Genomic DNA, 25,202 nt, shown 5'->3' with positions numbered 1-25,202 from the left:
TTTCTACTCTCTGAGAAGCTGATTTAAAGGCAACGTTGTGTTTTTTTGCACTAGGGCAGGGCTTGTAAAAAGTCTACACACCCCGTGTTCATAAGCTGGATTTTTGTGACAAAAAAAAAAAAACAAGCCCAAGATACATCATATCAGAACTTTTTCCACACTAAGTTTTGATTCCTAAACATTCACAAATGAAATTCTAATAAATTGATTCCCAACAATCGATTTAATTCATTTCGTAGCATCTGTTGATGATTTTTTTTTTGTCCAATCAGAATTCAGCCTCTGTTTGTTGTCATGAGAATATTTATAGAGCCATTGAGATTTCAAACCAGGCCCTCAATGACATCAACATTTTCACTGCCCGTGATTGGTTACTGCCAAGTTCAACGAGCATATATTTGACAATTAGCAACTCTGGTGAGTATTACATATTTTTCTTAAAATTTCTGGTTTTGTTGGATGTGGCACACTTGAGTTTTGGTTTAACTGATACGTCCTATAATACAGTGGTGGGCGGTCAAGGCCTTCTCTGCTGGCCGAACATAATCAAGAAATCATGATCAAATTCTTCACATTGATGTCATATTATATCCGAGTGTTAATTTTTTAGGTTAGAGTTTTTATCCAATCAGAATTCAGCTAGCTCGTGTTGCCAGGCAGATTTTATAATACCAGTAGCAAGCGCTATTCCTTCCGAGGCCTTCAGAAACAATCGTGCGGGCGTCTGTTCTATGTGAATGTTGATAGTTACGATAGCCAATCAGATCATGTGAAATCCACGGCCCGCCACTGCTGGAATTGCAACGTGGTCGCGATTGTATTAAAAGGTTAATTAAGTCGGTTAAGTCCCCACTCAAGGGTCGCCATTTCTTTTCTAGACATAGTTCTTGAAGGCGTAGCTGTTGTTCGTGGGTGTCCTGGCCGGGGTGTACCCACCAGAACGTATCGCGGCCCTGGGTGGGGGCCTACTCGCACACAAAATGCTCCCCCCGCAAAGCAGCAATCCCGATGCGACAAAGCCGATATAAATGGCCGCCCCGAGCTCCCGCTTGAGTTCATCCGGCACGCGTGGGTTATGGAAATCCCTGATGACGTCATTAGCCGTCCAGGACACGGCCACCGCCGCGGCGAGGCCCGCCAGGCTGAAGACGAGGCCCGAACCCAGCACCACCCGCGTCTTGATGCGCGGGTGGCTCAGGCATTTGGTGCAACGGGCACCCAGGAGGAAAACCAGGAAGCCGAGGCACCCTAGGACCAGGCTGATGCAGACCAGGCCGCGAGCCGCCTGCAGCGCTGGAGAGAGATCCAACAGGGCATCATAGAGCTTGCACTGCATCTGCCCCGTGTACTCGTTCACGCACGTCATCCACAGACCCTCCCAGAACACCTGCATGACCACCAGGCGCGTCCCAATGAAGGCCGTCACTTTCCACATCGGCAGGGCGCAGATCAGCATGGTACCGGCCAGGCCCAGCATGGCCAGGACGATGCCAAGCTCCTGCAGGGCCATGTTGCACCTAAAATCAGAGGTGGGAAGAAATATCAGTTGGGCAAGTCATAAGTACAGTCTCAAGTCTTAATTTTTGGGTTGTAAGCAAGTCCTACGATACTGTGGAAAATTTAAGCAAGTCCACAAAAAGTTCAAGTAGTTTGAATCAAGTTCTTCAATCACTCACGCAGCATATTAGTAAATCAAGTTGATTGTTTTAGTTTTCAAGTTTTTGCCTCGCAAGTCTCAAGTTCTAAAATGACGCAAATCAAGTCACGTGACCTGAGCATCCCACCCAATCAAATCACACAAAACAAGCATCGGCAAACATGTCAGCTAAGTGGATTAGTTCACCAAATCAATTCAATGAATCAATTCACCAATTTCGGTGTTCACCTCACATGATGCCGTGAGCTCACCTAATTCCAATCCAAAACATTTGGAATTATATAAACACACTTGCTATGCTGTACTTAAAAGTTAAATACAACTGAACTAAATTCAGTGAGCTGCATACCACTAGAGGGAGTCCTCAAACCACACTAAGAATTACAGGTCTAATTTATTTGTAAACAACATCCACGTGCTATGTTTTAAATGATGCATCATTATTTACAACAAATTATTCTGCATGACCCCAGTTTCCAAATCGCTACTCTAGTTTGTTCCCAAAGCGGAAGGAGTGCCCGATCCCTGCCGGTCGGAGGAGGCCAACAAACCGGTTCTCCTGGAGTTGAAGTCAACAAACAACAGGCAAGAGAAACAAAAGAGCTCATTTATTGTGATGAGAAACACGAACAAATGTGGATAACTTCATGAAATACTGAATAGAAGCCTACATTGGCAGAAGAAATGTCCCCATTCAGTGTCTGACACCCGGAACAATAAGTCGCAGAAGTTAAACGAACTAAAGTCATGAACTCTTGGCCGTACTCTTCAAGTTACCTTAAGTGCAAACTGTACTGAACAGGAAGTTTGCATTCAAAATAAAAGCGCATGGCTTAAATCGGAAGTAGCGCCTTTCAATGCCAATTTCAAATGCAAATAAAATACAATAAATAAAATCACGACTGCTGTTCCAAAAATATGAATATGGCGAGTTACATAGTACATACAATAATGTAATATATAAAAAAAATATATCCTGTCAAACAGCAACCGTCTTTTTCCTTTTCGAAGCTTTTACTTGACTCCACTCAAATGTATGTTTTAGTCGGCGTGTACGAGCCCATCGAGTCGGCTTTGCTGTACGCTCCCATGGACCTGTCCCTCACGTAGTGCACGGATGGCGCCTCGTCCCTCTTGGGGGGGCAGCTGGCACATAGGAGGGCCCCTCCCAGCAGCAAAAGCCCCCCCGCCCCCCATCCGATGTAGAGAGAAGCCCCCAGCTCCCTCTTCTGGGCATCCACCACGGTCGGGTTGTAGAAGTTCCTGATGATGATACTGGCGGTCCAGGACACCGGGATGATGCAGAGGAACCCGCTGATCATCAGAAGAACCCCGCTGGCCACCGACGCCCTCGCTTTGGCCCTTTTTTCCGGGATGAAGCTGGTACACTTGCCGCTGGCAAAGGCCACCAGGACACCGGCGAGCCCGACGACGATGGAGACCACCACCAGGGCTCGGGCGGCCTGGAGGTCCTGGCTCAGGGCCAGCATGGAGTCGTAGACCTTGCACTGCATCTGGCCCGTGCTCTGGACCACGCAGCTCATCCACAATCCTTCCCACATGACCTGCGATGTGACGATGCTGCTGCCGATAAAGGCGGTGACGCGCCACATGGGGGAGCCGCATGTGATCAGCACCCCGATCCAGCCCAGGAGGCCCAGGGCGCAGCCGGCCATCTGCATGCCCATGGAGGGCATGACGGCGGTGAGATGGCGACTCAGAGAGCTCGGTGAGAAAATGATATCGGAAGGCGATCGGCTGCCAGAATGCGACGCAGACACATAATGGGAGGCGGGAAAGTCGAGGACGCATGAGAGGCCTTCACAAAAGAAGACCTGCCGTTCAAGATTCTTTGCTGGTTGTCATGGGTGTTATTGTTCCTCTGCACAGAGGATTGGGTTACGCAGTCCGCTCGATAATCACACCAAAGGCTCAAAGTCAACATTCGTGTACGCCATCGGAAAGTCTCTCTACAGTGAGTATACCCCTCGCATGTTTGCAAATATTTTATTAAATATTTTCATGGCACATCACTGGAAAAATAATGCTCCAGTGTAAATTTACTAACCTCTCTAAATAACTCAACATGCTCAAAGTGTCAATACTTTGTGATACCAAATTTTCTTACGCCCGAGGGCCGAGGACATTTTTTTTTTTTTCAGCTCTTTAGAGATTTCTATGCCATGAGAAGCCATATTCAACTTCCAGTTTGAGTGAGAGAGTAAGAAAAAATTAAACACACCTGCTCCCCATTCACACCTCGTAAAATTAACAAGTCACACGTCACTGAGAAGAATTTTCACGCAAACAGTTCCTTAAGATTAAATGCCGTACTGAGTTAAATACAACTGAACCGTACTTATGCCAGTAATTCTTATGGGTACCACTAGAGGGAGCTCATACTGCACCTCGTGAATAACTGATCTAGAATTTGTAATAAACACGACAAATATTTTTGGTGCACATCGGACCTAATTTTAACCTATTGGATTTCGTGAATTTTGCCGATAATTCAGAGACATCGATGAACCTAACAATTGATCAAGTATACGTACTTTCACCAATAAACCCAAAAGACTCTTTCGTACCAACAGTTTATGATCGTCAATGTTTTCGCAAAGATTTTGACTCTTCAGTAAAATTAATAAAAATAATACTAATGTGAACATTTAGAGGCTCAAGTCTGATTGAATATTGGTAATATTTGTGTTTCCATAAACTGACAACTTAGAGGCCTCCACTGTGCATATTTACAAACTCAAATCAAGAACAATCTCAAGCTTTTAATAAAGCTAAAGTGTACAAGGACAACAATTTGGAGTCGTCACCGAAACAGCACACTTGCATTTCAGAAGCATCGAACACAATTTGTAATATCCCACAAAGCAGCCGTTTCCAAAATCATCAAAGACCATTTTCAGACTTTAACAAATCTCATTTATGTATTTCTTTTAATCAATGAAGACAATTTAGCGTACCTAATGAAATGACCAGATGGAGAATTTTTTGAGCAGTTAAGATTACTTGTGTTGACCAACTTAGTCTCCACTCATCGAAGTGTCAAATATTTTCATCATATATTCATTCATTAGTGAGCTATTTTTTTTTAAATAAAAATATAAATGTGTAAATGCGAATTAAAATTTATGAGTTGGTTTGAAAAATTAGGCTTACAAAATGGATTTGAATTTTATTTTCTCATTAAAAAAATATTTACGCAAGACTGAAAGGTTTGATAACCACTAAATGAGGACATGTACGCATGCAGGAAGTGTTACTTTTGCATTCAGCTGAGAGTAAACGCAATTACAACAACGTGACTTGAGTGAGGCATTTACATGAATGCCACAAGAAAAATGCAACTGTCAGGCCGGGGTGTGTTCACGTATTAAAACTATGTGATGCTGCAATGACAGTCGGGTCAAGTGAAACAGCTGAAAGAGTGATTCATACTGGAACCTTTGTGGATGAATGTTGTCAACCTGACACGGAAGAAGTCATTTGACTGAAACCAAAGTCTCCACCAAGACTGAACTGTGCGTTTCTATGTTAGCGTCATTCTTCATGGGCAACAATTAACAATAAGATAACAAGGCTGTACAATTGGGTTTTGAAAATATAGGGTTGGTGGAACTATAATCAAGCAGGAAATAAATACCTCCCACAAAACTGAAAACATGTTGGTCTGAGGTTTTTTTGAACACAAACAGTGCAGCAACACATGTAGGCAGAAAATAAAATACACAGAGATTCTTTATTAACGGCAAATAACTAATATTGCTGCAGCTTACTGAGGAGTTGTGACCCTCTTGGTGCACGTATGTATTGCACAGAATGATATTGGGTAAAAAAAAAACAACAAAAAAAAAACTATACATTGGAAACTGTCGAATGAAAAAGGGTGAAAAATATATATAAAGTGATAAAGGATTATATGTAGTGTTTTTGAAAGATGTGAAATAAATGTGTAATTTTTGGTACGTGGGAATTTTCTGAGGTTGAAAATCATTCCCAATGTGAACTGAGCAAGTTGTACATTTTGAATTTCAAAAGGGACCGAAATGGAATCTCCTCTGTTGAATGTTTATTTGGGAATTATTATTATTATTATTATTATTTTTTTTTTTATGCCATTGTGGAAAAACTGTGAATTTTTAGAACGGGGAAAAATAATAGCCCGCAAGACGTGAAATGTTGGAAAATTATTTTCATAAATGCGAAAACAGAAGGACATCAAAAAAGTGAGTAAAACATTTCAATAACATCCAATTAAAAATATGAAAAATTTTTAATTATGATTTCAGGAGTGTGCCGTTTATCAAAGCATTTAATAGCTCTCAGCTTCAAAAAGGTCGGTGACCCCTGATCGAGTTGTGTTTGCTGCAGCAGTTTCAAGAGTAATTTCGGCATGGTGCAACCGGCTCAACTGGTTGAACATCTGCTGGAAGAACAATTTACATTCCGGATCTTCTGGACCTACACCTTGATGACCTACTTCAATACAAACTGACAAAGCACTGGCAGTTTATAAAAATGCATTTGGTAATATAACGACTTGAATAAATTGTGTCATGCACAAGTGACGTTATCACTATTACTGCATTATTACACATTTTATATTGCTTAATCATACTCTGTACATTTGCGAGGACTGTATCCCCTATATAAGAATATATATTTTTTATTTTATTTATTTCTTTTTAATTTGGCAATGTTATTAAAGACGATTTTCAACATACATGGCCATGAAAGATGATGCTCACTCTGATTCCGGTGTGGTGGAAAAAGCACGTAAACAACGATGTCAAATGTGAGTAAATGATTTATTAAATATCGATAAAATTGGTAAAAAAAAAAAAAAAAAAATCATAAAAGAAGAATATTTTATAAACAAAACACATTCACAAGATAATATGTAGCTGTACAAATAGCTTCCCATGGCAGTTGTTTTTTTTTTTTTTTACAAGATGACTAAATATTTGAGCTCAGTCCTTTGTCCTTTGTCTCGCCTCCACTAAAATGGACAATTTTTGCCCAAATTTCGTCAAAGTTGATTTCGGTGGAAACTCCACCTTAGTTCCCAAACTCGATTTGTTGCGAAACCAAAGGGGAAAAAAATGGATCCATTCCAGGGCCAGACACAAATTACATTTGTCTTTTTTTTTGTGGGTTCAGTTAAGAACAATTACAAAAATAAAAGCCAACACTTCATTGTAAAGACTTCACAAACACCAATCTCATGTTTAGTTGAGACTTTTGGGAGTCCAACTGAGGAGCTATTTTAGAGCGAAAAAACAAAAAAAAGCAAAAAGAAAAACTGATTGTTCCGTGTGGATGCTGTGACGGAAGCAGAGTTCGCAAACCCGAGCCAGATTTGCTGGAAAATCGACGTGTCCACAAACGGGGTTGTCCGTGAATCGAGGTTTGATTGTACTTGAAAGTCTTTTCCGGGCCCGGGTCGGTCCTCACACGTAGGCCCGACTGGTGGCTGTGGATCTTGCGCCCGAGTACTTGACCGGGTACTCGGGTCCGTCCTTGGGTGGGCACGAGCTGCACAGGAGAGCCCCGCCCAGGATGAGCAGCGCCGCCGTACCCCAGCCGATGTAGAGGGCAGCGCCCAACTCTCTCCTCTGCGCGTTGGTCAGGATCGGGTTGTAGAAATCCCGGATGATGGTGTTGGCCGACCAGCACACGGGGATGAGTACCAGGACCCCGGCGCAGATGAAAACCACGCCTGCCGCCACCGCCACTTTAGCTTTGGCTGTCTTGTCCTCCACGAAGTTGGTACACTTCCCCCCGGCAATCCCCAGGATGATCCCGAAGCCGGCGATGATGATCGCGATGACCACCAGGGCCCGGGCGGCTTGGAGGTCCTGGGGGAGGGCCAGCAGGGAGTCGTAGATCTTGCACTGCATCTGGCCCGTGCTCTGCATGACGCAGTTCATCCACAAACCCTCCCAGATGACTTGCGCCGTCACGATGTTGGCGCCGATGAAGGCGGTCACCTTCCACATGGGAAGGGCGCACACGATGATGGTCCCCAAGAAGCCGATGATGGCCAGGATGAAGCCCAGCATTTGGCGGCCCAGCGACACCATGATGACGTCTTTGCGTTTGGGTTTCAAAGGAGCACGACGTGAGAACTGAGCAAGTCGCTTAAGACGAAGAATAACCAGCCTGAAGGGTTTGACTTGGTTTTAAGGTTGACGAACCCTAAGTGGGCGGAGTCTGGGAGCCCAAGTTTGAACTGAAACCGGTGGGCCCGGAAACATGAACCTGCCTGACCAGATTCCTCAGAGAGGGCAGAGGAGAGTTTCGACGAGATTAGCACCAGTTCCTCCATGACTTTTTGTAAATGAGGCAGCATTCTTGATTCAAACGACGCTCTGACACCCGATTAGCTGCTCGTCACCCACTTCCGGTTTTCACCTTCGGGATGCGGCACTATCTGGAGGGAGATTGATGGGCTTGTTGTGGGAGTGGACACTGCAAACGAGTTTTAGCTTTTAATTAACTTTTTTTTTTTTTTTAATTCTGTTTATGGGGGTGCAAAAAAAATTCCATTAGCCTAGTAGCATCGTTGCTCAAGTCACATGTGAATGTTTTTTATTCCTTATGCGGGGGTGCCAAAATAGTTTGTCTTACTAGTTGTCAGATTTGAATGACTTTGCAAAATAAAAAAAAAATACCAAAAAAATTAAAATAAAATCAGTAGCATTTTGTTTTTTTTTTCTTGTATTAATATTGTAATATTAAGTTAAAAACCACTCAATTAAGCCACGAGGCTAACAAATAAGCATTACACCTTTTTAAAAAAAATAATTTTCTTCATTATTTTTTTCCCAGTTTCATTTCATTTCTTTTTTATTTATGATATGAATTTACATGGCAGAACCATACCGAGAAATTCACAACAGTAAAGTGTTTGATGAACGTGTAGAAACTTCCGTAATGTGTAAATGCTAAAAACCTGTGATGTGATATTCCAAATGTGACTTAATACAGGTCTCTGTTTTTTCTTTGATTTAAAAAAAAAAGAAAACTTCACTTCCTGTAGCTAGCTACATATATTCACATTTCATTCAGACATTAAATCACTAACAAAAAGAGAAGGAAATATAGAAGGAAATATGTGCACAATGAACAATTATACAGCATAATGCAAAATTATCAATGAAATCAATAATTGCCATCATGTGCAATATTGTGCTGAAATTGTATTTGGGGTTTATAACACATTTTTTTCACGTTTATTTAATTTTCATAAAATATCAAATGAAGGCAAATTCCGCCAAGAAATTGCCTCGAGTCAAATGTCTTTGTTTACACTTTTGAAACAGCACGAGCTCCTGTTTTGTTTTTTGGGATCGGAGTATGCACTTGCTAACCGACGCCACAAAAGAGGTCTGGTGTTCACTCAAATATTTTTATTACACATTCAAAGTTATTTACACAAAAATCAACGGATCACAAGTACAAAATTTTTTTTTTTCAATAATTACATGCACAACAACGGTAATCTCCAGTGCAATTCGAAGACATACTTTAGGTTCGAAGACTAAATTTAGTTGTCCATAGGTATGAACAAACTCACAAATTGGGTTAAAAAAAAATTCCAGAAATTTTCAAAGTTGAAAATGCTTCATTAGAAATTAAAAATGGCCATAAAATATGACGAAACATTTTCGATGGAAAACAAGGATCGAGTCAGAACTGCACCCCCCCCCCCCCCACAAATATTTTTAAATCAGTCAATAGTTGAATCCACACATGCTGAGCCGCAAGGATCCACCGTTATATTTTAGCATAAAACAATCGGATCTCATAAACCATCAGTGGTAACTTGACTTACGTGCCTTAAAGTATTTTGAGTTACAAGTTGATTTTTTTTTTTGCCATGAGGAAAATTACATTTTGAAGATTTTTTTCCCCTGCAAGAAAAAAATGCAAATAAGAGGGGGAATCAGGGAAAAAAAATACCACAAATGAGTGAGAGTTTTCATGAGTAACGGAGAATAGTTTCCCGCCAACAATCTGCAAATAGGTGAATTTCCAAATATCCAGAAAATTTCCACTTCTTTGAACTCATTCTCATAATTATTCCTGTCCAGTCATTTTTCAGCAGAACACATCTTCAGGGTGTGTTTTGGCAGTTTTGATCTTGTAAGCAGGATGAGAAAAATGTTTAAATGTACTGCCGCGGCGAATATCCGGTGGGTGCCGCGTACGGCTTGGTGGGATAATACGAGCCACTGGGCGTGTAAGGCTGGCTGGAGGGCGGCGCGTAAACTGGGGCGTACACGGACCCGTTGCCGTACGCGGACCCGTACGGCGCCTGGTAGCCGGGGTTACCGTAAATGGGCCTCTGCGGCGGGCACGAGGTGGTGAGGATGATGCCGCCCACCAGCAGGATGGCGGCGGATCCCCAGCCGATGTAGATGGACGCCCCGATCTCCCTCCGCTGCGTGTTGATGGTCAAAGGGTTCTGGAAGTCGGTGATGGTGATGGTAGCCGACCATGTGACCGGGATGAGGACCAACACGCCGGCCACGATGATCAGGCAGCCGCCGATGATCACCACCTTGGCCATGGAGGCTTCCTTCTTCAGGCAGCTGGTGCACTTGGCGCCGATGAAGGTGATCATGAAGCCGATGAATCCGAAGACCAGCGAGATGATGACCAGCGCCCGGGCCGCCTGCAGGTCCGGGGTCAGCCTCATCACCGACTCGTTGAGCTTGCACTGCATCTGGCCCGTGCTCTGCATCACGCAGTTCATCCACAGCCCGTCCCACACGATTTGGCCCGTCACGATGTTGGCGCCGATGAAGGAGGTGACCCTCCACATGGGGATGCCCGTGGTCACCGCCACCCCCACCAGCCCGATGAAGCTGATGATCTGACCCGCCGTCTCCTTGCCGATCTTCCCCATGGCCAAGAAGCTGCGTACTGGACTGATCGACGATCGGAAGCCAGCAGCTGCCTCTCTCTTTCTCTCTCGCTCTCTCGACGACTGGGTGGGGGGCAGTTCCTCACTTGCAGTCGTCAGGTGAGTTCTTCTCGCCAAACCGGAATCTCCTCTCCCAGTTACAGGAGCAGCGGTGTGAGGAAAACGTGCTTTCGTATGCGCACCACGGGTGTTTCCAACTGTGATGTCAAAGATTTCAGCTCGGTAGTGTAATTTAAGTTCAAATCTTCCCACAAAATAGGATCATTTAAAACAGCAGTAGAAAGTGTAGTGGGCCTATTTTTTTGGGGGGGCAATTTTTTTTTTTTTTTTAGATATAATATAAACATATAAACAAATGGAACACATCTTGCCCCAGACATGACTTTTTTATTTAATCATGGCCACAAAATACACATGAAGTGTGCACATAAGCCTAATTTGTGGCTTTAATATAATTCCCATTTTCCTTAAGCAATTTAGACATCTGGGTAAACAGATGTAGTGCACCTTTGCTAGTGTTTCCTAGCCTGACTGTCCGGGACGATATTGGAATTATTTGTATTTTTTTTGTGTGTGTGTGCACATCGTATCTCTAGTGTGGCCACAATTGCATTTTATTTCCCCCATGTCTTGTGCTCCAACCCCCTTTCCTTCTCAAGTCTCATCTCATTGTGAGGTCTTTTCATAAGTAGGTATAGTACACACACACACACACACACACACACACGCCCCCACGCAAGCACACGCACACACGTTTGGTTTCATTTTCTCGCACCCGTGTTTGTATGGACGTGACCTTTAGGTAAAGCCGGTAACACTTCCTGTGAAACATTTTCCAATCGCGTGCTAACAGACAGTCAACAAAATCAGAAACCAAAAAAAGTGTTTCTCACGTTCTCAGCCCTGATGATAAACATCGGCAGCAGTCAACAGGAAGTTTAATTGTCAACTCAAAAACATACCACACTCCCAGCCGTATGACATCACTTCCGGTGTGACACGTCAGTCGACTCATCCGATCAGTGGTGTGGTAATTTTTAATATATATAATATAAAATATATTTTGAAAGAAAATAAGTGTCAATAGACTACATACCCGACAAAATTGTCATTTTCATCGATTTAAATTAGATATTTTCATGGGGTTGGGGGGTGTAGCAAAAAAAAAATAAAAAATAAAAATATATATATATAGTTTTCTTAATTTTACAATAGTATATATAGAAGAAATATTAAATAATTTTAAGTCATATATATTTTTTAGAATAGAAAAAATATTAGAATTTTCACATGAATAAATAACATTTCCTTATGAGAAATGCTTATGGTAAAGAAAATTTGTATTTTTTTTCTGAAAAATATTTCGATAGACAATTTCTTTTCTGAATAGTTTCATTTTTATTTAAAAAACAAAAACAAAATCCTGCGACATAGCGAGTAATATATTGAATAAATATGAATAAATCGTGGTCAATGAATTAAGTTCATAAGCCAAGGTCCTTCTGAAGGGCGAATCTTACTTAGAGCTTTGGTTCCATCTTGTGGCTTTAAGGGCATTGCAAAAAGAGCAAAAAAAAAAGTCCCATCAACAATGTTTCACACGTATTCCCTTGAAGTAGACATTGACTTCACAGGCGTGAATTTGGGGACATAGCGAGGGTTCTGATGGCCTTCGGGGGGGCAGTTCCAGCACAGCAGCCCCCCGCCAATCAGCAGCAGCACGGCGGCCGCCCAGCCCACGTACAAGGCCGCCCCGAGCTCGTAACGCTGCGCCTCGATAACCAGAGGGTTGTAGAAGTTGGTGACAATGGCGTGGGCCGACCACGACACGGGAATGAGGCACAGGAGGCCGGATACGAGGAACAGGACCCCGGCCAGGATGCACGCCCTGGCCTTGGAGGCCTCCTCCTCCATGCAGTTGGTGCACTTGCCGCCCACGATGGACAGCATCACTCCGAAAATCCCGGTGAGGATGGAGATGATGATCATGGCCCGAGCGGCCTGCAGGTCCCGTGCCAGCGCCAGCATGGAGTCGTAGACCTTTTGTGAGAGTTCAAATGACTTGAATAAAATCCAGAGGAGCCTTTTCTTATGCAAGATACGATTATGGCCCTGGCTCAATGACGTTGGAAAAAACGTAATACAGAAAATTGACGGATGATTATATACGGTTCCTTATATTTGCGAGGAGCATGAATATAACAGAAGTTATGAGTTTGTCTAAAATACAAAATGAGTAATTCTCTGTTTTATGTTGAGTTGGACAGTAAACTTCAAATGGGAGTGGCGAATAAACAACTTGAAGCCCCTATTTTGTTTAAAGGTGGCAAAAGTGTAACTTGAGAAGAGAGTTCAGTGGAGTTCACTGCCATCAAACGGTGCTCGTATCTCAAGTTACGCTCAAGTCAAAGCAACAAATCGGCTGAACGACAACCGTCTTTTACCCTGAAAATTCACAAGTTGGGTCGCTCGTATCTCAACGCACCACTTTGGCTTCACTTATAAGTCATAATTATAAGTCATACATTTTGTTAGCCTACTAGCATGATTGTCTGAATCATACAATATTCCAATGCGGCTACTTAAAAATGTGTTTCTTTACGTCTCTCGATTCTCTGGCATCCATGTCAAGGTAAAGGCTGCTACGCTATTAAGCTAGCTGTTGGCAAGTCACGACGCATTTTCTGTGCTCGCTCACTACCATTTTGTCCTACTTCAAGAAAAAGTCCTGGTCATTCTAATTTTAGCGGACAGGAACCAACCATAAAAAAACTGCTTATAAAAAAAAAACGAAAAAAAAAAAAAACTTGCCCATATCAACAAGCGCCTATTCGTTAGCCTAATAGTTGCCGAGTCATATTTGAATGTTTATAGAAAAAAAATGATAGCAAAGAATCCAGTCGACTTGATTTAACCTCTGCGGGCGACTGAAAATCTACAGACATAAAATAAAAAAAAATAAAAATAAGCAATTACACTACTAGGCTAACACTATGAGCGAGATTCACTTCCGTCACAATCTATGATTGTAGAAATCTTCCATCAACCTTGCACTGCATCTGGCCCGTGCTCTGCACCACGCAGTTCATCCACAGGCCCTGCCAGACGGTCTGCGCCGTAATGATGTTGGCTCCCACGAAGGCCGTCACCTTCCACATGGGCAAGGCGCACACCACGATGACCAGCAACCAGCCCACCGCCGCCACGGAAATGCCGATCATCTGAACGCCCTGAGACACCATCTTGTTGGCGAACGCCCAGTCAGAGAGACGAGCGGCACGATGTGAGCTTCTGATTTTATAGTTTGTTGTGGGAGAAGCGGCAACGGTGACAGGAAGGCGTGGGAGAATGCAGTCCTGGCCTCTGATTGGTTGTGGTGCGTTTACACGAAAACACGGGTGTAGTCACCTTCAGTGGTGCTGACCCAGCCACAAACACTTCAAGGTCAAAAGGTTCCCCATTCTTGTTTGCCAACTAAGGGTTAAATATGCCTTGAAATGTTGGCACACATTTGAATCTTTTACAATACTAAGTCCTTCACTTTACTTTGAACAGAGTAAAACCTGCAAATATCTGCCTTTTTTGGGGGGCTGTGTAGTTTAAATGTCATTATTGTCTTTTTAAATATAAAAAGCGCCAATAAACAGTATTTAATTTTTCAACTGAGGTTAAAAAAATAAAAATAACATCAGCAAAATGTGGCCAAATTTTCCTCGTCTTATATTGGAAGGGATTAGTGTAAAAAAAAAAATAAATAAAATAAAAAATAAATTAAAAAAGGCAACTAATATTTGGCAGATTAAGTGGCATCTCAAAACGATTACAAACCTTTTTAGTATAGTGTCCTTAGTGCAAATAGCGGCGGTACGCTGCAATGTAATGTCTAAAGATGCCAGAAGATGGCGGCTAAGGATTACTTTTATCCAACTGAAGGGAGAGGTGTCAAGCATATTTAGGTAATTTTTAAGGAGTATTTCAGTAGATTTTATAGTATCTAGGACTATGTATGAGTATTTAGGTAGCTTTTAGGGAATATTTCAAAAACTCAAGCGTATTTAGGTTTCCTTTAGCGGATATGGTGCTAATTGAGATTATTACGGTAATTTTTTTTGGGAGCATTATAACTTTTAGGGAACATTTTATAGATTTTAAGAATATTAAGGTAAGGTTTAGGTAGGATTTGATCACATCTAGCAGTGTTGACATCACTTTGTAGATGAGCATTTGGGCCTACTATGCAACTGTATTGTGATGGAATTTTTACATTTATAAAAAAAAAAAAAGTAAAAAAAGAATAAATTATCCATGAGGTTTTTCTTTTCATCAATCTCTTTCAATTTTGAAATAATACATAGAGAAAAAAAAGACCATATGCAATTGAAAAAAAAATTTGACTTTTTATTTACACATGCTCACAATACACAATAATACAAAACAAAGAAATGAAACGGTGTATAAAAACATGAAAATGATCATCGAAAGAGAAATGTAACATTGGCTACTGTCCAGTCAAGAAGTAAGTTCTGGTCGGCATTTGTGGTCCGTTATTGCGGGCGCAGGACCTCCCTCAAATGTAGTCATTGGGCGCCGACGCACGGCTGGGCGGGTACTTGGCGGGGTAGCCGTCCTTGGGCGGGCAGTTGGCGCACAAGAGGGCGCCGCCTATGATGAGCAGGGCCGAGGCCGCCCATCCGATGAACAAGGCGGCCCCCAACTCCCTCTTCTGGGCGGTCACGGTCAGCGGGTTGTAAAATTCCCTGATGATGTTGTGGGCCGTCCAGCACACGGGGATGAGGCACAGAACCCCCGCCAGGATGAAGACCACGCCGGACGCCACGCAGATTTTGACCTTGGTGCTCTGGTCCTGCACGCAGTTGGTGCACTTGCCACCTGCCAGGCACAGCAGCGACCCCAACACGCCCAACAGGATGGAGATGATGGTCAAGGCCCGGGCGGCCTGGAGGTCCGAGCTGAGCGCCAGCAATGAGTCGTAGACCTTGCACTGCATCTGACCCGTGCTCTGGATCACGCAGCTCATCCAGATACCCTCCCACGTGGTCTGCGCCGTCACAATGACGGTGCCCACGAAGGCCGTCACCCTCCACTGCGGCAAGGCGCACACTACGATGGTTCCTATCCAGCCCAGGGCGCACAGGGCAGCGCCCAACATCTGCAAGCCCTTTGAAACCATGTCCCAAAATCCAATTGATGTTCTCTCGAGTCTTGCTGCTTAAGGAAATGCTCACATGAAGCTGGAGCGCCTCTTTTATACACTAACACACCTGTCTGTCGTGCCCCCAGGGCATGATTCAGCACGTCAGGTAACTGTTGCAATAACGGCCACCTGATGACTCAGTTGTAGAAGCTAAAAAAAGACTTCAGCCGCTCCTTCTGGGTGAAACCACATGAACGTAAAATAGTGCGTCAATCCGTATTTAATTGTTTAATGGGTTTTAAGTTCACATTTGGGTTCATCGCTGGGAAAATAAATAAATAAATATATATATATATTTTTTTTTTTTTTAACAACGTATATTGCGAAGCAAGAAGAAAAAAAAAAGTTTAAAAAAGTTACTTTTGTAGTTTTGTCAGAAAACAAAATAACTCAACCCAGTACTGATTAATATCATATTTAATATTTTATTGCAGTGGTAGAACCGAATGATTTGTCTAAAGATGTAGCATTGTTTAAGGCAAAAATAAATAAATTAGAAATGGTCAAAATATGACTTGGGCCATTATTTTAAGATGTGCTTTTTGCAGGTCATACTTGGATGGAATTTTTTTATGCTCTGACTGATCAATCAGAGAACAGAAAAATACCAAAAGTCATTGAGGGCCAGCGGTGCGACCCTGTGAGGACGAATATGAAATCTGATTGGTTAATGAAGCAGTCCCATGCCTGAAATAATTCAAGTTACATGATAGTGAACGCACTGGGCAGATTAAAGAGACATGGCAACACGTAAAGGATGAAATCTGATTGGACAAAAAAAAAAAAAAAAATCCAACGAGCAGATGGTAGTTGACTTTGTACTGGTGGCCAACCAATCACAGGCCACAGATGAACAAACAAGCATTTAAATCCCAAACACAACGATTGGTAGCCTTCAGTGAACCAAACATGAATGTTTATGGAGCATTGGAGGAAGTAAGAGGACACGCAGAAAACCAGCTTGGGGAGAACATGCAAATGCCACACGAGAAGGCAGAAGATGAATTGTGAGGCAGACGTGCAAACCGCTAGCTTGTCATGCTCCTCAATTTAGCAATTTGTCTGATGTTGATATTCACATTTCAGTAAAATAAACAAACTACTGACAACATAACACCCAAAATCCAAATATTTCCACTTTGATCAATTTTTTTGCAGGAAAAAAATAGCAATATACCAAAATGGCACATTGTTTAGTTTCCTAATTTTTCTGGAGCTGCTTAAATGTCTGAAAGATCCTGTATAAATGATTTCAAACATTGCCAAAAATTCAACTTTTCTATTTATACAAAACATGAAACTCAACACAATGCAGCATCACGACTTTGTTCTGAACAAATATGACCATTAATTTTTTTCAGCCATTCAGTTCAGAAAATGACCGAATAATGTACATAAACATATTATGCCAAGCGAAGAAATGAAAACATTTAAAATAAATTAATTTAAAAAAATAAAAAAAATAATCAAATCTGACCTGTGGGTGAAGCTTCAAGTCCAGTCAGTGGTCCGGTTTTGCTGACAAAGACGACACAAACGTTTCCAAACGCGAGCGAGTCTGCCCATCAAGTGTGCAGCCGAGAGTGCTGCCCAGGGAATCACATTGTCCCGCAAATGAATGGAGGCGGTGTGCCAGAGCCCCCCCAAAAAAAGTCGACTACAATCCCTCCGTTTGATCCACACTGGGATTGTCGGACATATTAAGTTCCAGCAACCAGGAGGAATGTCTTCAATTAATACTCTGAGGAGAGATGCTTTCAGGGCACGACAGAAATCTCTTTGCGCATTTATCAGACTCTCAAAAATTGAGGAAAAAAGGGCTGTCATGACCTCACGAGGTTGATGTTGTATTTTGTTTTAGAATTTAGTTTTCCTTGTGCTCTTTCTGTCTATGTCTCATTAGGTTATTATTGGGTCCACCTGTGCATGTCATCTCGGCCTCTTGTGTTTGCTAAGGAGCTCCCTTGGACCCTTGGTGTCCTGTCCAGGTGTTCCTCGTTGTCTCGTCAACTTGTCTCCATTTAGTTCCCTGCTTTTTTTTTTTTTAGCACAGAAAGGATGTTGAAGTTGGTGTGTGGGTTGAAAAATTCCTTTTTTTTTTTTCCTCCCCTTTTTTTATTAAAGCTAGTTATTTCATGATCAAATTTCATTTAAAACAAACAACCGTGTAACCGTGTGAAACTGTCGTAGGGAACCAGAGTGACAGGTGTTGAGGCGAGCTCAGACATCACTCGTGTTCAACTGCGTGAACCGCTGCACCATCGAAAATGCAATTCAAAAAGAGGCAAAGCTTTGACGGCCTGCAAACGATACAAAGCACCAAGTAGGAAGACAAGATTACACATTTTGGAGCTGAGGAGTGTGTTGTGGTTTGGTTGTCATTGTGTTACAAAATGGATTTAACCCGAATGAAAAGTATTCTACTATTCAGTCTACGGCTGAAGAGACTGAACGGCGTGAGTCATGTCCTGACACGCGGAGTGACTTCATCAGAGTGAGACTGTCGTTTAGGCTCGTCACAGTTTCAGTGTGTAAGTGGCAATTTTGAGTCATCGGTGAAGGCGCTAACAGGAGTATTGATTGTGTTGAAAGAGGTTTTTTTTCTTTTTTTGGGTGTTTTTTTTTTTTTTTTGGTTTCTTTTTTTTTTTATAAGGAAATGTGCTCGCTTCAAGGGAGGGGATGGGCAAAGTATGTTATCAATAACAATCTTTTTTTTTTTTTTTTTTTTTTAGCCCTTACTTTTTTTTTTCAAAAATCGGTTACTCAAAATTATTTATTCATGCTCATTCATGTATTTGTTTTTTATTTGTTCTAAGTAATTAAACTATAAAAATATATAAAATATATATGTATATATATATATATTGTAATTGAACAATTTGTTGTTTAATTCTAATAAAATTATTATTTTGTCTTAAATCATTCATACACATGATTTCATTGAATAATTAGCGAAATAATTAAGAGCTGTACAACAAAAAAAGAGAATTATTTGATAAACAAAATTTAAAACAATGTTGCCTTAAACTATGAAGTTATTTGCTAAAATTGCTTACCTAAAATGTAGTTTTTCATCTATTAACTCTGTTTTGATTTGACTCATTAAATAATTGTTTAATTGCCTTATTGATAAATAAATAGACATCCAACAGTTAATATTTTTAATAAATTTAAATTTGAATATAGGGAATAAAAAATTAGATTGACAGAAAAAAAACATTATTTTACTATTAAAATCAAGTATTTAATTTGTTGTTGCTGGAAATATATTTTTCAGAATTCTTGACTTTTTTTGTCCAAAAAAAAAAAAAAAAAATCCACTTGTCATTACAACTCTTCCCTGGAAAATAGGCAACATTGTATTTCTTATGACATTTAGGGGTCCACGTGTTAGTTGTTTAATTGAAATTACGATTACCAGAGGAAGATTCCTCCTCTTTAAGGTCCCTGGACCCAAAAAGTTTGAGCACCCCCGATGTAAGAGGTTGAACTCTATGAGCAGTTAGTCCGTTAGAAACAAGTCAAAGAAGCAGTCAGACCGGCTTTCATTCCCACGACAGGTGACTGTTTACAAGCAACTTTGCAGGCGGCTACACGTCCACATCTTGAAATGTTTGGACTGATTAGCCCAAACATTTAGACTTGAGCCTTAAAAAAAAATAAATAAATAAATAAAATCCCACTCGGTCTTGTTTTTGCACTAAATTGTTGACGGGCTTCCATCAAATGCCAGTAGATTACAACAAGCGTGAGCCAATAAAACTATCATGATCCACCTCGTATTTGGATTTTGATTATCTGCAGATGCACACTTGCCTGATAAAGAAATATTTTTAGAGCATATTTGAAAGTCTGCGAAACGCTGATACACGACCATTGGCATCCAGAATGGTGCAAATTGTTTGTAATGACAGTTGTATTGAAAGGCGGTGCGCCAACATTGTCGAGAGCTTGTCGGGAGGGTTTAACTTCAAATTTTGAGAAAGGCTCCTATAATATGACCAAAAAGGTGCCTTTGAGGGGGGTGCAAACTTTAGGAATTCCGAGAAATAAGACATCAGGCATGCACTAGTGTAGCAATGAGATTATTAGTTCTGTGTTCGAGGGGGGGGCTACGAGGTCTGCGAGACGGCGGTGCTGGGTCTGCTCAGCATCGCCGCTCGACATGTTGATGGTGTAAAAAGTGGAAGCCAATAATCCTGTCAAGTGAACGTCGGATGCTGCGCACCGCTCGACATCAACGCATGTTGCGCAATATATTTTGCTAGCACGGCGAACAAGTGGTTCTCACGCTTGCTTCGCAGTTCTCGGGATCGGGGTTCAAATCTGTAATAGTGCACGTTAGCTTCATCCTGTCTGCTGGGCCAGCATGGCAAAGTTATATATTAACAATTGAATAATTGATTTGTGTTGACATGTGACCCGCGAAGAAGAAGCAGGGCAATGATCACCCTGACCGGTGATCCAGGGTGACCTTAGTCAATGAGAAGAATGCTCTTAATGACACAGAGTTCACCTTACACAAAGAGTTTAGTCATTTGCAACAAGGCGAGTATTCATGCCATACGTTTGTCTCGTTAAGATTTCAACAACTTCCCTGTGGGCGCAGTATAGAACGTCTGCATGAAAGTTGCCAAAGCACACAAGGACGTGTATTGTTGTTGTTCTTTTTTTTTTTTTTTTTCCCTCCTCCGAAGCACACAGATCTCTTTCCAAGAGTGATTCAGCATTTTGAGATAGCTCTCTGAGTGGAATCCACACAGTGGCGTGGAGTCTAGGATTTCAAAGTCTTCCCTGCTGGACCAAACAGTATGAACTGCAATTTGAAATTGACACGAAATGGTCTTAATTTATTTCCAACAATTTTTTTGCCTTCATTTTATTGGGTACTGGTGATGGTTTCAAATTTTTGGTCCAATCAGATTTCATCTTTGATGTGTTGCCATGCAAATAATCTTTGCCAAATGCCTTCACAGTCCCGACATTTTTCCGTCATCTGATTGGTTTAGTTTAGTTTATACTTCTGATTAGTTGATCTTAAAATGTGTATAAAAGGTTTGATTTGCAGGTGAGGATGATTAAAAAACATTCAACAAAAACTGGACTTTATGAGGCTAGGTCAACCAACACTATTGCTGAGTGGCTTGTTTCAACTCCTAAATTGATTTTTTTTTTAGGGCACTTTCAGAGCAATGTATGTGAGCACTTTAGCTAGCTAACACAGACAGGAAAGAAAGAAAGTCTGCTGTGTCTACATGTGTCACCCAGACCGGTACCTCATCTATTTTGGGCAAAAAAAAGTTGAAGATCCTGTTATAAAAAAATATATATACATAGATTGCACGTATTTTGGAACTGCAATTTCTTTGCATGCCACTAGAGGGAGACCACGTAGCATTAATGATCATCTTGATTTCCAGACTATGTAAAGTCATTTTCGTCATTTTTTTCAAAATTCCTATCTAAAATACTTTTGAATGTAAGCGTTGAAAACATGTGCAAAGACTGAAAACAATTTAGAATTGCTGAGATATAATATTCGTCTATTAGCTCTATTAGTAAAAATTCCTGCCTTGTGAAAGCACCATCATTGCAGTGTTGCTTCCACAGCAAGCATGTGACAAATGTTCTTCTTATTGATTATTTTATTGAGTTGTTAAATGGCACTCAAGTTGGAGTTGACCGTAAAACTAACCACACAACAAAAGCAATTACACACATTGTTTCTTTAAAGACAGTCATAACCTGTTTTAGAAACACGGCTAATGCTAATGCTAGCAGTCGATGTAATATCCCATTGTCGCGCTAATAGCAAAAAAGCATCATATTTCCCGAGTGATATTTCTTCAAATGATGTCATATAATGACAAAGTTGTATAATCCTCCTAATCCAACGGATCCTTGAAAAATCTTAAAAGGAATTGAATCGATGAATCTAAAAAGAGGGCCTTCATTGGCATTTGAATGTCTTAAATCAATCATTCAAAAAAGAATGTTAACACATGACAGGAATGAACATTCTCCAAAAAAAAAATAAAAAATAAAAATAAATCAATGACTCTCAATAACATCATGCGGTTTTAAATGAGACACATTACATTTTATTTCATTTTTTTAAATTCAAAGGTTTTGAATTTAAATTGTCTCAAAATGTAGGAACCCTTCACTAAATATTCAAATCAATCAATAATCATTTTTAATGATGAGGAATTCAACATCAATCTCTCTCTTTCTCTCTCTCTCTGCCTGGAAGTATTTCCCAGCATCCGTCAACGTCAGCTTGACACCACCTGGCGCTGACTCCACCTTCGAGCCGTATAAAGAAGGTCGAATCTGTTTCTGCCTCAAGTGGTGCTCCGAACCTGCAGCTGAGGGGGGGGATCTCATATCACCTGCGAGGCGGCGCACACTCCAACACAGAGGGCCCTCTTTCTCCAAACGATGGCGTCTTCCGGCGTGGAGATCCTGGGCCTGACGCTGGCCGTGGCGGGCTGGCTGGGCGTGATGGTGGCGTGCGGCCTTCCCATGTGGCGTGTGGCCGCCTACGTGGGTCAGAACGTGGTGATGTCGCAGGTGATCTGGGAGGGCCTGTGGATGAACTGCTCGGTGCAGAGCACGGGCCAGATGCACTGCAAAGTCCACGAATCCATGCTGGGGCTGCCCCGGGAACTCCAGGCGGCCCGAGCCCTGGTGGTGGTCTCGGTGGTGCTGGGCGTAGTTGGCGTCGCCCTGGCAACGGCAGGGGCCCAGTGCACCGATTGCAGCCGCGACGTGAAGGGGAAACGGCATCTGGCGGTGGCCGGGGGGCTCACTTTGACCCTGTCGGGGGTTTTGACGCTAGCGGCCGTGTCCTGGACGGCCCACGTCATCGTTTCGGGCTTCTATGATCCGCTTTTGGAGGAGACGGGGAAGCGGGAATTCGGCAATGCGCTTTATTTTGGCTGGGCCGCTTCCTGCCTGCTCATTTTGGGGGGGGCGTTGCTGTGGTGCACCTGCAGCCCTCGGAGTGACAGAGGTCCCGCCCAGGTGAACTACTCGGCTGTTTCTCGGCGTGGATACGACAGGCGAGACTACGTGTGATGGATGTGTTGCCAACGTGACCAGCAGGGGGGAGCAATGAGCAATGGGTGAACTTTTGAAGAACATTGGACATTTTTTTTTTTGGGCCATGTTTCCGGTGGTGGGTGTCATAGTTTGTTGTTTATATTCTACTTCAGCACGAGATGCGCCAGATTCTTAGCGTAATGTTGGTCTGGGCTAATAATAAAAAGAAAAAGTGGTGCCATGGGACAATTGCATAGATTCACATTTTAATTATTTTTCATCATTTAAATGAATGGAAATCCCATGAATCGGAGCCAGTCACCCCCACAAAAAAAAAAAAAAAAAACTCGAAATTATTTTATTATATTTTTTTTAATAAATATAGAACTCTATAATCTTTTACTTGATTGTAACATACACTTAATGACATAATTAATTAGAATGTAAAGAATGAAACTGTTTCGGTCAAATATTTTTTTGCTTCAAATCGACGGACATTGTGCTGCTCCTTCTGGTGTTCACGCATTGTCCACCTGAGGGCAGTATAACTGTATAGTTTTTTATTGGGGACGCAATTTTATTTTGAGGCCTGTGTTGACTATAACTTAGTTAGTTACTTTAGTTTTGAGGGTATGTGCAGTGGGTGCGCCAACTCTGTGGGGTCACTGAAGGGGGTGCGTGGTTAAAAAAATTTGGGAGCCGCTCATCTATGTCATGCAAGAATGTCGATTTTTAGACAAACGTATTTGGCGGCAGGTGACAGCTGTCCATGATAGTAATTAATGTCAAAAAAACATGTCGTGTCCTTTTAGTTTTCAACTACTTATGTTCACGATCTTCTGCATTAAAGTCACTTCCACTATGATACGCGCCTCACCTGTGTCAGTTGTCATGCAGAAAGAGCGCACATAGCAGCTGCAGCTCCTGACATCAGATATTTAGTTTCGGGGAAAACTTAGCAAGAAGACAAAGGGGGGCTTGTTGGCCGTGTCTTCCTTTATAAGCTGTCCTGAAACCCGGTCGGGGATAATCAGCCAAATGTGCAACAGAAACCTTCACAAAGACTTCATTGATCACCTGGTCCCCCTCATCTCCCACCACGACCACCCCCCACCTCAATGCAACTCTGTAAAATAAGAGTAAATGGAAAAGTCATTCAGTCCAAATCAGATACTGAGTCGAACTGAAAAATTTTGAAAAAAAACAAATCGAATTGCGATTTTTTTTTTCACTCTCAATATTGCGATTATGATTTAATGTAGTTATTTTTTTATGTTTTTTCCAATGTATCTTTACAAACAAGCAACACATTATTCTGTATTACAATACAAAATATAAAATTAATAGTACGGAATTATTTTGGGCTTTCAACCTAATGCTAAAATTAATGCACCATTAATAATTAGCCTTTGCAATTTAAAAATGAAGAATGGCATTGCAAAGTTGATTTCAATTCAACAAATCTTCAGCACTACTATTGAGTGACCTACTTGGTGCTCTCTAAACAAACAAAAGTGGCCTACTTGGCTGTTTTTTGGACTTGTTGTTTTGCAAACTAAACATGCTGTAGTTCCAGTATGAGGTTAATCATCTTACGGTTAATATCTAAACATGGAGGACGATTTGTCACTCCAAGAATGTGCTTTTTCATTAATTGTACAGATCGAAGTGCTTGACCGGACTGCCCGCATCCCAAAATTTGATGGCTGAAATTAGAGTTGACATTAGACCAGCTGGTCTAAAAACAAAAGATTTACAGAAGACTTGATTTTGAAAAAATAAATAAATAAATAAGACTCTCTGCTAACAATCCTGGCTAAGCTTAGCTCCTCCCCAAAATACAAGGCTCTTCTCTCAGTCAAGATGTACCACTTCAAAACACTTACATGAAATCAATGTACTACATTCCATCTTGTGCTATCTTACTGCAGTCCAGAAAATGCACAAAAATTACACACAAAAAAAAAAAATAAAAGGTCACTCACGGGGTCAGAAAGTCTCCAGAAAACAAAACAACCCAATAGAAATTTTGTGACACAGTTCATACAGAACAAGGTCATGTGACGCATAAAACAACCTGAGGGCAAATAAACCTTTAAAAACGTTATGACCCTCAAAGCAAGGACACTGATAAGACCCCCAGACTACCCCCCCCCGCCAACCACCACCTGGCACCATTGTGCACACAGGTAATTGTCTTTTTACTTCCTGACAAGAATTGTGTTCACATTCAAACTTTTTCTTGAAGGAGGAAATTGCCTTAAAGATGATGTCACCCTCACTGGTCACTTCATTAGGCACACCAGTGGAATGAGAGTCAATGAACGAGCGAAGTCAA

At 41.6% G+C, this 25,202-nt stretch overlaps 7 protein-coding genes across 7 annotated transcripts; 1 reads left to right on the top strand and 6 right to left on the bottom strand.

Moving 5' to 3' along the window:
- Window positions 1–126: 126 nt before the first annotated feature.
- On the bottom strand, window positions 127–1,513 carry LOC148333142 (claudin-4-like). The gene has a single exon (XM_088300210.1). It carries the CDS (start codon window positions 1,508–1,510, stop codon window positions 875–877), a length of 636 nt encoding a protein of 211 aa, XP_088156336.1. The 5' UTR covers window positions 1,511–1,513; the 3' UTR covers window positions 127–874.
- An 824-nt stretch (window positions 1,514–2,337) lies between these two features.
- LOC148333141 (claudin-4-like) lies at window positions 2,338–3,389 on the bottom strand. Its single transcript, XM_088301296.1, has one exon. It carries the CDS (start codon window positions 3,352–3,354, stop codon window positions 2,686–2,688), a length of 669 nt encoding a protein of 222 aa, XP_088157422.1. The 5' UTR covers window positions 3,355–3,389; the 3' UTR covers window positions 2,338–2,685.
- Window positions 3,390–6,461: 3,072 nt separating this feature from the next.
- Window positions 6,462–7,834, bottom strand: LOC148333140 (claudin-4-like). The gene has a single exon (XM_088301297.1). It carries the CDS (start codon window positions 7,753–7,755, stop codon window positions 7,123–7,125), a length of 633 nt encoding a protein of 210 aa, XP_088157423.1. The 5' UTR covers window positions 7,756–7,834; the 3' UTR covers window positions 6,462–7,122.
- Window positions 7,835–9,377: 1,543 nt separating this feature from the next.
- cldnf (claudin f) lies at window positions 9,378–10,792 on the bottom strand. The gene has a single exon (XM_088300417.1). The coding sequence runs from the start codon at window positions 10,584–10,586 to the stop codon at window positions 9,843–9,845; it is 744 nt and encodes a 247-aa protein (XP_088156543.1). The 5' UTR covers window positions 10,587–10,792; the 3' UTR covers window positions 9,378–9,842.
- A 1,186-nt stretch (window positions 10,793–11,978) lies between these two features.
- LOC148333138 (claudin-4-like) lies at window positions 11,979–13,892 on the bottom strand. Its single transcript, XM_088300414.1, has 2 exons — window positions 13,652–13,892; window positions 11,979–12,644 (listed from the first exon to the last, which is right to left on the bottom strand). Exons 1-2 carry the CDS (start codon window positions 13,844–13,846, stop codon window positions 12,201–12,203), a joined length of 639 nt encoding a protein of 212 aa, XP_088156540.1. The 5' UTR covers window positions 13,847–13,892; the 3' UTR covers window positions 11,979–12,200.
- Window positions 13,893–14,976: 1,084 nt separating this feature from the next.
- Window positions 14,977–15,837, bottom strand: LOC148333137 (claudin-4-like). Its single transcript, XM_088300415.1, has one exon. The coding sequence runs from the start codon at window positions 15,793–15,795 to the stop codon at window positions 15,172–15,174; it is 624 nt and encodes a 207-aa protein (XP_088156541.1). The 5' UTR covers window positions 15,796–15,837; the 3' UTR covers window positions 14,977–15,171.
- Window positions 15,838–17,920: 2,083 nt separating this feature from the next.
- Window positions 17,921–23,729, top strand: LOC148333136 (claudin-9-like). Its single transcript, XM_088300268.1, has 2 exons — window positions 17,921–18,350; window positions 22,074–23,729. Exon 2 carries the CDS (start codon window positions 22,262–22,264, stop codon window positions 22,898–22,900), a length of 639 nt encoding a protein of 212 aa, XP_088156394.1. The 5' UTR covers window positions 17,921–18,350; window positions 22,074–22,261; the 3' UTR covers window positions 22,901–23,729.
- The last annotated feature ends 1,473 nt before the right edge of the window (window positions 23,730–25,202 follow it).

The sequence above is a fragment of the Idiotropiscis lumnitzeri genome, chromosome 7 (assembly GCF_059441095.1).
Source record: "Idiotropiscis lumnitzeri isolate Australia: NSW breed Sydney's pygmy pipehorse chromosome 7, RoL_Ilum_1.0, whole genome shotgun sequence".
In the NCBI taxonomy this organism is placed as follows: Eukaryota; Metazoa; Chordata; class Actinopteri; order Syngnathiformes; family Syngnathidae; genus Idiotropiscis; species Idiotropiscis lumnitzeri.
Note: the sequence above shows the minus strand (reverse complement) of the source record. Positions and strands in the feature narration are given on the sequence as shown.